The following is a 12,566-nucleotide window of genomic DNA, read 5'->3' as shown; positions in this document are numbered from 1 at the left end:
TTGTGACGGCCTCCTCCGTCGATAAGGACCTGCTCACATAAACAGTGCTTAAGGGGTGGACTTACCAGAACAGGAAACTCTGTGTCTGCGTTTAATGTGACTGGTAGTAAGGTGGTTCTGAATTGGAAATATTCTGTTTGACTGTCGGACAATAGGGGCAAAGTTTTTTTTATTTTTTACTGCTGAAGCCAGCACAGATGTGGTCTGTAGCTTAGAGAATTTTAGTTTCCATAACAAGAAAGATCATTTCTGATTAAACCTGAAGCACAACTACTAATCACAAAACTGCCCTCACAAAATTGCTTTTCCATCTCTAATTAATTGCAAAATACAAATATTTGCCGCTGTGAGCCCTGCAGATTTGTAAGCACCGGTAGAGAAGAGAAGAAGGAGGTGACTTCATGAAACTGGACCTAACCCGTGCCTAATCTCAGCCTGTACGCTTTCTTCAGCTCTGTGAGGAAAATAAATGTTCCCTCTCTGCACAGACTGAGGTGCAGGGGGCTGGACAGGCTCGCGTTGTCGCACATTGTCCTGTCGCATTTAATGTGCTCATTTGCTTTTTGAGTAATCACTAATTACTCCATGTCACAACACTGGAAGACTATATATTAGCTTGCAAATAAGGAAAACATTAAAGGGTTTGTGCCTCACGCTTTGAGAACTGGCTTAGAGGTACACAAGTCGTAAAAGGCTGGAAACCGCAGGTTAATTAGTCACGCTGTCTATTTGGATACCCAGCATGCAGTTGGTTCTCTTACCGACATGCTGCTTGTAACTTTTGAAATCTAATTTTAAAAGAATATTGCCTCAGAGAGTGATTGTGGCACTCATTTAGTTCCTGCACAATGATTGTCTGTGTTTTTGGCAAACAGAAATATCTCCACAGAGCTGAAATTATTTCTTTTTTGTAACCAAGTGAAGATGGTAGCTTCCTTTTTTCAATCAGCTTTCTGACAGGATGCAGATTGTTGCATGACTGTCTCCATACATGCATAAAACAGGACATAGCAACTGTTTGACATGGGTATAAAACCACTATGATTTGTGCACTCTTTGTATATTTTCATGCTACTTTTAGGGCAATATTTACTCTAGGCCAGGGGTGTTCAAACTTTCCTGAACGTGGGCCAAAATCCAGACGTTGAAAGTGCTCTGTGGGCATATATTTTTACAACTCAAAAACCAGATAACTTTATTGTGAATTCATTGTTTTTATACTTTCCCAGCGATAAATTAAACATGCAATATTTTAATGAAACAAAATAATTTTTGTTTTGCCTTAATAAAAAAAGAGGTGTAGATTTTCTTCAGTATTTGGTTAAAATTTTTTTTTTTTTTTTTTTTTTTTTTTGGTCTAGAAAATCTTTTAGTCAGTCTATTCCTAGTAACAAAAATGACACTTTCTTTATAAAAACCGTTGCTCCTCTTAGCCAAGTTTAATGAATGGATGGGTACTTGTCTTTGTAGAGTAGAAATTCACTCTGTTTACTAAAGAAATAAAAAGTAGAATAAAATTTCCGTTAAAGAAGAATAAAAAAATGATTTAAATGTTCCTCTTAAAAGAATAACCAAATGGCCTAGTGGAGAACCCCATTTTTACTATTCTTGTAAGGGGTCACGTTAAATAGTTCCAAGGGCCACAATTGGCCCCTGGGCTAAACTTTGGAGACCCCTGCTCTAGACGAAAAAGAAAGGATATGATGTTGACTTTAGGGACACATGAAACTGTTCTCGCTTAACAGATTGCAACAAATACATTGAACACAAATCAAAGTGATAAAAATAGTACAGTCAACCCATCCTGAGTAATCTCTGAATAGAGAATCGCAGCAACAGAAACATGACGAGACCCGATGATAAAGCGTGCTTCCGGCACTTTAAATCTGACAACAATACATGGCAGCTTTACTTTACCGCTTTTTGTCCTTTATTTATTCAGCCGCTGTGAGAACTATCTGACCAATAACGAGATAAGAAGCAAAATCAATAAGTTAAATCCGAAATGGGATCAGTGTGGTAAAAGCCTAACCCGAGGGTGAGCATATGGTCCTGCAATGCTGTTGTTAACCTTGCAGGGTGATAGCAGAGGGCAACCGCGTCTCCATCCATCTCCATCAGTCCGGCTGCAGCCCGTTCCTCCCAGCTGCTCCATTGTCCTCTGATGACCACGCTGCTCTGTGTGACCTTCACACCCACGCTTTATCTGAAAGGGCTCAGACACTATAGACACGTCAAGATCAAGTTTTAAAAGGCCTGTCAGTGTCTTTACAGATAACTCCAAGACACAGACCTGGTTCCCTCAGTGCACACCTACTTGCTTTCCATTTCTAAAAAATAATAAGATGACACAATGAGAACAAAAAATAGCCAGACTGGACTGAGTAATCGCAGTCCTGCAAACGTGGAGTCAGTCTGCAATTTGGTCCTAAAAGTATATTTATATATTTCCATCTTCTCTCAGAAAAATGACTGACACTATACTGAGCAACAGTGTAAAAAAAAAAGCCTGTTTTGGTCATGAAACATCTTGTTTTGAAATGTTTCCTTTTCTGTTTCTGCTCTTTTTGTCAAAGAGAAGGTCCAGTTCATTTCTTTCAGGCTTGACACGGGCAGCACTAAATCCACAATATGGAAGAGCTGAAGATCTTCATTATTTTGACAAAAGGAAATGTCTCTAAACTGACCTTTTCAACCTATAGGTGCAACTATATATCATGAAAAGTTGCTTATTTTTCCTGAGTAATTCCATTCAAAAAGTGAAACTTGTATATTGTATTCATTCATTACACACAGACTCATATATTCCAATTATATTTATTTTGAATGTGATGATTATAACTGACAACTAATGAAAACCCCAAATGCAGTATCTCAGAAAATTAGGATATTAGGACCATTTTGGCCAACTGAAAAGTAAGAACATGAAAAGTATGAGCATGTTCAGTACTGACTTGGGGCTCCTTTTCTCCAGGATTACTCTGTCTGTCTGTCTGTCTGTCTGTCTGTCTGTCTGTCTGTCTGTCTGTCTGTCTGTCTGTCTGTCTGTCTGTCTGTCATGAATGACTATAATATACAAGATTCACTTTTTGGATGGAATTACTGAAAAAAGTAACTTTGTCATGATATTCTAATTATATGACCAACACCTGTAAATGGACATGATTTGGTGACATTATATGTAAAATAGCTTCCAAATGTGTGCACACTCCTGTTAAAATTCCAGCTTTTTGGGACCTAAAAATCCACACCATGATAAATCATTTCCAAACATGTTCCCACCCTCTAATATGATTGCCTGCGTATAAAAAAGGTAGGTGGGGCAGACATTTTTTTGTAAAACTATAAAAACACTGCAAAGACCTGTTTGCACAGCTGTGTACACTCCTAAAGTGATACTTTGTTGAAGCATCTTGTGTTTTGTCTTAGTTCACACCTGCCATTAATTCATGTTGATCTGATAAACCTGAAATAAATCAGGTTTTTGCTGCGTTCTTTCTGTTTTATTTTGTGGGGTTTTATATTTCAACTTGAATTGTGCAGGATACATGTTGCGTTAAATGTTGAAGAAAAAAAACGTTAAATTATTTGACACGGTCTTCATTTTCTAATTCTCAAAGACTTGGAACTTTAAGTGGCTATTCTACAAATGGCTATACCAAAAATTCTATAAATCTGTTATTTCTGGTGTCATGATCATGCTGGTACCCTGGTTTAAAAAAAAAAAAAAAAGGCAAATAAAAAAATCTCCAAAACTGTTTGCTAAAGATATGATTTACAGCTCCGATTTGGCTGAGATCAGTACAATTGGCCTCTTACAGTTGTCGTAGTAACCCAATACTATTTCTAGGGGTCATACAGCAGCGAGAAAGTTAATGTCACAGCAAATGATGCAAAGTTATTACAAAGTAGGCCTAAGTCACCCTAAGAAAAGACTCAACTTTGCTGTAGGCTGTAGCCGTATCGCTTTCCGACTATTCTTATGAAGTTACAAACTTTGACAGATGGTAAAATGCCAGGAAAGCTGCGGATCAATACTCATCAAAACTTAAAGGTCATAAACCATCTGAAGGACTAAATATTTCACCGCCAGACAGCAGCAGGTTTACACGGCCGTCTCCACCAACAGATGCACATCCACAAACCTCCCACATCTAGCCCTCTCCCCCAAAAGACTCCTGCAAATGAAACGGCTGCCAATAAAACTCTTGTTTGTGCCAGCCCCCAAACTCGCCCCTGTCAAATAAATCAGAGGCAGACGCTCTTTTGGATGGGTTTACAGGCGAGGTGGCGAGCGTTTCTGATGGTTAAAGACGGATGAGTTAGAGGTGTGAGCGAGTCCGTGTTGCCTGTACTCGTCTGCCAGGTCTCCACTGACGTTGAGCTTTACTGTGTAGATTGCTTGTTTAAAAATGGCTCCAAAGACAAAGACTGCAAATCCTTTTTTTTTTTTTACAGAAGTACTGATAAATGATTGTATCATTTGTGAATTCATTAGCAAATGCAAACAGATAATCTGTCTGCTCCAAATGTGTTATACCCCTGCACGACGAAGCCTTATTCTTAGCCATGTTGGATGTGACGCAGGCTTCGCACAGCGCAGCGCTAGAAACCAGAAAAAAAAAATATTCTGCTTACCTCTGCAAGGCTGCCTGCTTCCATAGGACTAACTGGAGGTCAGCTAATGGGATTATGTGGGTTGGAAGCCATCGTAAATGAAGTCCCTGGTGAGGAACGGGGAGCACCCGTCTATCCTTTAACCCTCTTTAGAGCCTTGCCTTTCACTGCCAGTCAGACAGCCACACTAAGACTGCTCCAGCTCTGCTGCTCAACCAGCTGTACTCAGGTCGCTCGTTCATGGAAGAGGGATGGCTTTTCACTTTTTATTGAACAATAAAAAATAATTTTCTATCAATAATTTTCCTATTATTTCCCCTAAATCTATTTTGAAAATGTCCCCATTACTCTTTGCAAAACAGCTCAAGCTTAATCAAATTGGATGTCAGCAGTCTGCAGACATCCATTTTCATCTTGCCACAGAATCTCAGTTGAATTTAAGTTGGAACTTTGACTGGGCCATTCTTACACAAGAATCAGTTTTTTTTTTTTTTTTTTTTTTTTATCTGAACTGCTCCATTGTAACTGGGTGTGTGTTTTGATGTGTCCGTTGTCGCGGGCTCTTTTTCTAGCTGGAAGATTGAACCGCTGCTCTGATCTTGCGTCTTTTACAGACTCAATTTTGATTTTCTTTCAAGGAAAACCCTGCAGCAAACTTCAAACCATCTTCCAATCAGCTTTGACCAACATCCCTGTCTCTGTTGTAGCAAAGCGTCAAGCTTTGGGGATGCAAACCATGTTTTGCTATGGGCATGCAGGGTTTCCCCCAGAAAATGGCCTATTCCTGGCAATAGTTGTGACGCTGTGCTCTCTGGAAAGTGCGCGCATGAGAGGGACGAGTTACTGGGTCATACATTCGTAGCCTACAGAGACGCCACGGCTCGGCTGTGGTCATCGTCGCTGGTGTGATATAGATATTCAGACTTGTTTCCAAACAAATACAAGAAGTGAGATCCGAGTAAACAAGAGGGAGCGGAAAGCCGCACCATTCATTTCTGCTGGAAACGTGAGCACTGAAGTCAACACTGGAGTAAGCATTCATGCTGGGAGGGGTAGCTATGGCAGCTAGGAGCACAAGGAGCAGAACCAAGCAGTGACTGAGCCAAATAGAAGAAACTTGGGTCTAAACACAACGTAAAACCTGCCTAACTATAAAAAAATGTCCAATTCTCAACTTCTCTTGGACTCATGTTAAAAGCGTAGAACTATTAAACACATAATAAAGAACATGCTATTATTGCACAACTGCACTGAAGCAAAGACGTTGGGCATACAGATCCCGACAAAATGTGCAATCAAGCAACCAAATAACACACAAGATCACTTTAAGAAAGACGTTATAGCAACTGGAAAAAATGTTTTCAATAGCCTACCAACATGAGTTGTAAATCTAACTTAATATAACATGTATTTCTCTTATAAAGTATTGATTAATCTAACATTTCTTTCTCACACAGCCATGAAACATTTTTAAGTTGATCAGTAGAACTCAACCTGATTTGGGGGGTTTATAACTAATACAATTTTATAGTGATACTTGATTAACCAGAGACTGTTGATCATAGATGATGTCAGGTTCGACAGATTCTACTCATTTAAAAAATAAATTAACTAGAACAAAGAGTTTAAGGAGATGGTGTTTTATTAAAATGTGGAAGTTTTTAGTTTTCTGCCACACAATGACAACTACTGATATATTTAGTTATTAATTATTTCTAAAAGCTTGACAAATGTTGTAAAAAAAACTTTCCACATCTTTACAACCCGCCCATAAGCAATTTTTCCATCTGAATGTGTTCAAAAGAAGACCTATTCGGTAGAAACCTGCCCTATCTGGCAACACTGGCTTCACTATTGCTTTTTTGTGTGTTTTTTTTTTTTTAGATTTTGGGATTTATTGAGATTTTTTTTTTTCTCAGCACTGTAGGAGTGGTCACAGAGCCACTGTTCAGCCTGAAGCGTTTAAGAAAAAGGTTTTAGAAAATGTTTGCCTCCGAGAAAAAAACAGAATGCCACCCCCCCTCCTCTCAGGCCTTGAAAAGAACAGCTGGATATCAACTGAGGAAAAAAAGTCATTCATAGATTGCCTGTATTTACTAATTGAGTGACTTCTGAAACCGTTTAACTGAAGGGTATTGAAGTAAAGGGGTCTGCATACAAAGCCATGCCACTTTTTTGTGTTAAAAAATAGGTCCCTTTTCCTGCCTATTCACCGTTAAAGTCAGTTGTGATGAGGCAGGAATCTTTAAACTATTTGTACTGCACTCAAACTCCCAGTCGGTCATCGCACATTGCTGGTCACACTGAGCTGGAGGTTTCTTCCTGTCGAAGGGGGGAGTTTTCCTCTTCCTTGTCTCTACATGCATGCTCTGTATGAGGGATTGCTGAAAAATCATCAACACAATGCAGGTGGCTGTCCACTGTGGCTACATCCTCTTCCAGGATGAGTGAATGCTGCAAGTCAATGACTCGATGCGATCTACTGGGTTTGCATAGATGGAAAACCCTTCAACCAATTTGAATTATAAACTGGAGTTGACTCTGTTGTTTGATAGATGAATGTAGAATGTATACAATTGAATTTGAGTCCCTCTGTACTGGATTAGATTGAATTAAATCAACTTTTTTTTGTTGCTTTTAGATGACATGTTGTGAATTGGCGCTATATGAATAAACTGAACTTTACATTCTCCCACACATGCCAACTCTGTGTGCTTTCTCCTTCCTGCAGAAACGTGAGCTCAGACGGGGCAGAGGCTCGGCGCAGACTGAGAGAATGCGATGGACTGGTTGATGCTCTGCTGCACGCGCTGCAGTCCGCCGTAGGGAAGAAAGACATGGACAACAAGGTAGAAAATGATCCAGCTTCCAGTATATGTGCAGCGCAGCGGCAGGTGTTTGCTGGAGTCGTTGTGGGGTGCGGCTGACGCTATCGCTGTCTCGCCTCTCTCTCCTCAGTCTGTTGAGAACTGCGTTTGCATTATGAGGAACCTCTCCTATCACGTGCACAAAGAGGTGCCGGGAGCTGAGAGATTCCAGGACCCGTCAGCCCTGCAGGCCCCTGGATCGGCTGGACCACAAAGGAAAAAGAAGGATGACGCCGGCTGCTTCGGAGGAAAGAAGGCCAAAGGTGAGAGGGGGGGAAAGGCGAGAGGCAAGTTGGGTAAAGACAGAAATCTCAAAGGTGTCTGCGAATTAGGGATGTTTTACTTCTTAATTACGATCTGTGCGTATCCCTACTTTGATTCATCTTTTTTCTTCAGGCTGTTGGGGGGTAGAATCTAATAAATTCAGAGGTCAAGCCCACTCTGAGCTACATATGTACAGATTTATGCTGAAATCATTCATCCACACCTCTATAAACACACACTGATTATCTAGATGTTAGGAAAGTCGTGGGCCACATCTGGCTATGTAGAAGTCGTTGACCAGCCTGTGTGAGAATTAAAAATCCAACATGGATTTTTGCAAGCAAATACAAAAAAAAAATAATTTTATTTTCAAAAGCAAATTTATGTTTTGATGGCCACAGCTTGTGTTTTCTGATTTCAGTAACTAAACAGAATATAGGGTTTTTTAAGAAGACATAGTCGCTAACATTACATATACTAAGTGCATCACATAGATGTTATATTCAGAGAACTCAAAATTAAAGTGACTTGCTCACTTTGTGGAAAAGAATATTAGATCTGTTCTCTGGAATCACAGCTTAAATTTAAGTAATCAGACTAAAAATACATTGAGTAATGATGTCTTCCCCATTTTTGGCAATTGTTTTTGAAAAACGTCATTAGATTATGTTAGGTAGTAAATAGAAAGGTCCTGCTGTCAGTTTGCCAGGTCCCATTTTATTTCTCAGTTGCAATGTCTGCTGCTGCCAGAAGAAGGTAAAAAATTATGTTACACAGAATATATTTCGAAAAAGGGCCTTCTGCCAATGATCTGGCCCTCAACAACAGTCCCAGTTCTTTATGTGGCCCTTTGGGACAGATGATTGGCCAGCCCTCTGTTAGAGGCTGACAGCACTCTGTCTGAGCAAACCTATATAGATGCTAATGCAACACTGGCACCAATAGTCTGTAGAATTCAAATTAATGTAGACTAGATTTGGCCCTGATGTTCTGTACTGATTGGAATCCAGATCTGTGATGAGCACACACCCAGCAGCACATGCTCTGTTTTAGCTAAACTCTGCTTCTTGGCTCTTATTCCTGCTCTTCCCACACAGTGATTATAATAAAAGTCTTATTCAAACTCTGATACTTGATGGCACTTTAATATATCACCTTTGACTTCCTGTCTTTCCTTACAATCTGGTAGCGGAGTCTGATTTCCTTTTTATTTTCCATCCAGTTTGTCTATTTTAGTATCTTTGCTTTTAATCCTCTGTAGAACACCGTTCTTGAGGCAACCCCTCTGAGCACATGGACACGCTCTTTGTAAACCATGTATTTCCTGCTTTATTATAGCCTTCACCTATTCGCCTTCAGGAAATTATGACGTATTTTTGTATTGACTTGTGTTACACTACACCTCCTTGACACACACACGTCTTTTTTTTCACCATGCCTATTCTGTCTTCTCCCTGCTTTGTGTTTTTTGGCATTGCTGCTGCTTCCTTGGATAACTATAGAGGAATGGTTTAATCAAGGTGAGTGCCCTCCCCCCACTCTTCCAGCTCTTCATACCTCAGCTCTCCTCCTCATCTCCATCCCTTCTCCTCTCCTTCTTTTCCTTCTCCCCTTGGCTGTAGGGTGCAGTTAGAAATAGTTTTGGGTAACCTCCAGAAAACACTGAGAAAGTTCCAAGGACTTCAGAAAATTGTAGTGTTGTATCCATTCCATGTGCAGTCCCTTGCCATAGCGAACAACCCTAGCCCTGAGTCAGACTGTTATTTTATTTTTTTGTTAGACGTTGAATTTGTAAAACTCTTCTTACATCATGAAAATTGTTTGAGAAATGCTCACTACAAATGAGAAGCTTGTCTCTTTTACTCCAGCTACTAAGTGAAGTTTTAATGTTAATTTTAACGGGGAACACTAGAAGTGTCCAGCTGATCTCTTGGTGTTGTGTCCAACCTCACATGATGTGGATTGTAGTTCATTGTAGCCAATGCTTTTTTTTTTTTTTTTTTGCACCATTGCAGCACTCTGATTCAGTGTGATAATTTGAGTTTTGTGCGTAACATTGCATTTTTATTAGTTCTAAAAGGTTAGTCAAGATGAAACCAAACCGCATTGCAAGAGCATTTCTTCGCCATTTAGCTTTTCCACATTTTGCCAACGACAGACTATAATCATCCACTCCCTCTGTGTAACATGGGGTTGGCAGAGTCATGCTCCGGGGAAGATTTTTCATCAGTAAGGGCGGGGAAGCTGATGAGAGAAGATGGAGCGCTGTTAGAGACTAGGTTAGTGCGGAGGTTCATCTTCCAGAGGGAAAATGACCCTAAGCATAAAACAAACATCTCACAGTTATGCCGACTGCCATATACTTTGCTAATTTGCATACTAAATACCTACATGTGTAGGTTTGGTTTGTGATATATTCCAAGCAAGATTTTCTACTTAATTGAGCAAAAGAATCAGGCAGTAAGGGATTATCTGGCAAAACAGATAATCCCTTATATATATATATATATATATATATATATATATATATATATATATATTCTCTGCTTGCTTAGTCACTATAATGTTGTTTTCGACAAGAGCTGTTTCTTAAAATGTTGCACTGTTTCCTTGGTATATCTGATGTGTTGACTTATGCATTAAGATATATTGAATTTGTTTTAAGATTAGCAGAGGGAATTCTGAAAACTTCATTTGTCTAGCCGAGGTCAGTATGACTGAAATGTTTGCTTTTTTTCTGTTTCAGTAGAAGTGTGTGGCTCTCAGACGAGCTTCGTAACTTCATAAGTCCGTCCTGCTGAGACATTAGATGTTGTGTGGCTGTCACTGTACAATCCCAGGGTCTGCCCATGTGTGTGAGCTGACATTAGCTGGCAGAGCTACAAACACCCATAATCCGTCCTCTAAAGTCCTCTTGGTGCAGTGATGCTCTCAAGGAAAAGTGTAAAATGCTAAAGAAACGGTGCTGTTGTGCTATACACTTGAGTCTGGTCTTGTTGTTACTTTAGTTTTTTGGGACATAAACAGATTGAGGTTTATGGTCATGAATTGTCCGCAGTGGGAATTCTGTTCATTCCCATCTCTCTGCTTCACGTGTAAATGTTAACGTTCTTGCTTCCTTTTAGGTGGATGAATATCATCATCAGTTGCAGCCCAGTGTTAGTTTGTATGTTTAGGTTCATTTGGACCTTTACCAACTCATAAGCCATCCCCATATAGTTATGTGTTCATGCCTTTCAGAGGTCCATTTAACATAGAAATTACATTTTGGATCAATAATACTGATATCAACCTTCCAAATCCCATGCCAGCCTGTTGCTTGTGTCTGTTGCGTTGTCCTTGGAAACCCACGTTTGGCTGCTAACATCCTCTCCTTGTTCCCCCTTGCAGGCAGAAAGAATGGTGAAAACGACAAAAACTACGACACATTGGATCTACCTAAACGTACAGAGCCTTCCAAAGGTAGGTCCTTTCCTGGGAACAAGAGGAACCAGACTGTTTGGAGGCAGCTCAGGTGATCAGTGATGTGGAAAGCTCTTGATAGAGAAATGTTACTTATTTGCTGTTTTAGTCGTCTCCGTGGTTCCGTATAACTTGTGGATAGCAGGTTATATTATGCTTGTTTGAACATTGGTCCTGTAAACCCTCTTCCTGCTCAACACCATAACAATGTACTCAAGCTCAGCAGAAGAAGTAGACCGTTATTTCAGGTTAAGCTCTAGCAGACCGCTGATTGTTGGGCTTTTTGGCTGTGACGTGGATTTAATCAGCTGAAACCCTGCCATTGGGACTGAAACTGAACAATTAGCCTTCAATAAACATAGTAATCAACGGTTTGATCAGTCAATGAAAGCATAGACCTGTTAAATCATATGATGAGCATCAGCTGCAGATTGACCAAAAAGCTTTACAAGAAGCCAGGATGAAAAAAGGATCTGGCCCAGTGTGTCGGTATCAGTACATCTGATTCTCTACTTCTCACCTATTTACGCATCAAGCGGACATGTTCGGCATTTCCTGCAGAGTTAGGAGCCAAACTGTTTCTTGGCCACTGCCAGAACTTCCCTGGAGTCTTGGCCGGTTGTCAGACAAAAGTGAATGGGAATCCAGAGATATAGAGAAGTATTAACAAACCCTCATCAGTAGCTACTTTGGTGCTTGCTCTTATTTGTTCTGCATGACGGCTTGAAACAAATGTGTTTTACAGATGTGAAAAACAGTCACAAAGGGGTCATAAAACACAACAAAAGGTTACTAAAGAATAGATAGGAATACAATATAATGAATATAAAACAGAAATAACACAAACCCATTTTAGCCATTTACAGCTAGTAACAATTTTGCTGTCATTATAATGTGAATGTTAATATGATTCTCAGAAGTAGCAGTCGCTGTAAACATCCGTCTTCTTGTGAAGTCTCTATTGAAATTTGAGATCGTGGAATTTCCATTCAGCGTTTTCCATGTGCGGACCCGCAGAGCTGACTGGGAGAAACCCAGGAGGAAAAAAGTAACTCTGCTGTGCTCTGTTCAGCCTTCCTGTTATCTGCTAAAGTTCAATCATTTGATGAAACGCCCCAAACAGAGAATTTACGTTCTGAGACAGACGGCTTCTTTTCGTACCCAGATGAGTCTGGTCTACAGTGACTAAAACTGCAAAAGTAACAACGTTGTTGAATCAGGGATGACCAGCCAACATGCCTTTTTTTTTTTACTTTTTAAATAACTTCTTGCAGCTTTTGGGCTTCCTTTGACTTCATTCTAAATAGCTTATATATTAAAAAAGGTAACAAGTTCAACATGGAAGAGTGATATTCT

General features: G+C 39.9%; 1 protein-coding gene across 13 annotated transcripts in view; it reads left to right on the top strand.

Moving 5' to 3' along the window:
• The window catches only part of arvcfb (ARVCF delta catenin family member b), a 228,863-nt gene that overhangs the window by 165,019 nt on the left and 51,278 nt on the right, over positions 1-12,566 (top strand). For 10 of the 13 annotated variants that reach the window (XM_036144609.1, XM_036144604.1, XM_021323287.2 and 7 more), the window contains 4 exons: positions 7,349-7,466; positions 7,576-7,747; positions 9,251-9,268; positions 11,139-11,210. In XM_036144609.1, the coding sequence (XP_036000502.1) occupies positions 7,349-7,466; positions 7,576-7,747; positions 9,251-9,268; positions 11,139-11,210 (380 nt within the window). The remainder of the gene's footprint in view (positions 1-7,348; positions 7,467-7,575; positions 7,748-9,250; positions 9,269-11,138; positions 11,211-12,566) is intronic. The other 3 variants (XM_036144605.1, XM_036144607.1, XM_036144608.1) reach the window with 2 other exon arrangements.

The sequence above is a fragment of the Fundulus heteroclitus genome, chromosome 12 (assembly GCF_011125445.2).
Source record: "Fundulus heteroclitus isolate FHET01 chromosome 12, MU-UCD_Fhet_4.1, whole genome shotgun sequence".
NCBI lineage: Eukaryota > Metazoa > Chordata > Actinopteri > Cyprinodontiformes > Fundulidae > Fundulus > Fundulus heteroclitus.
This window is presented reverse-complemented; position numbering and strand designations above follow the sequence as displayed.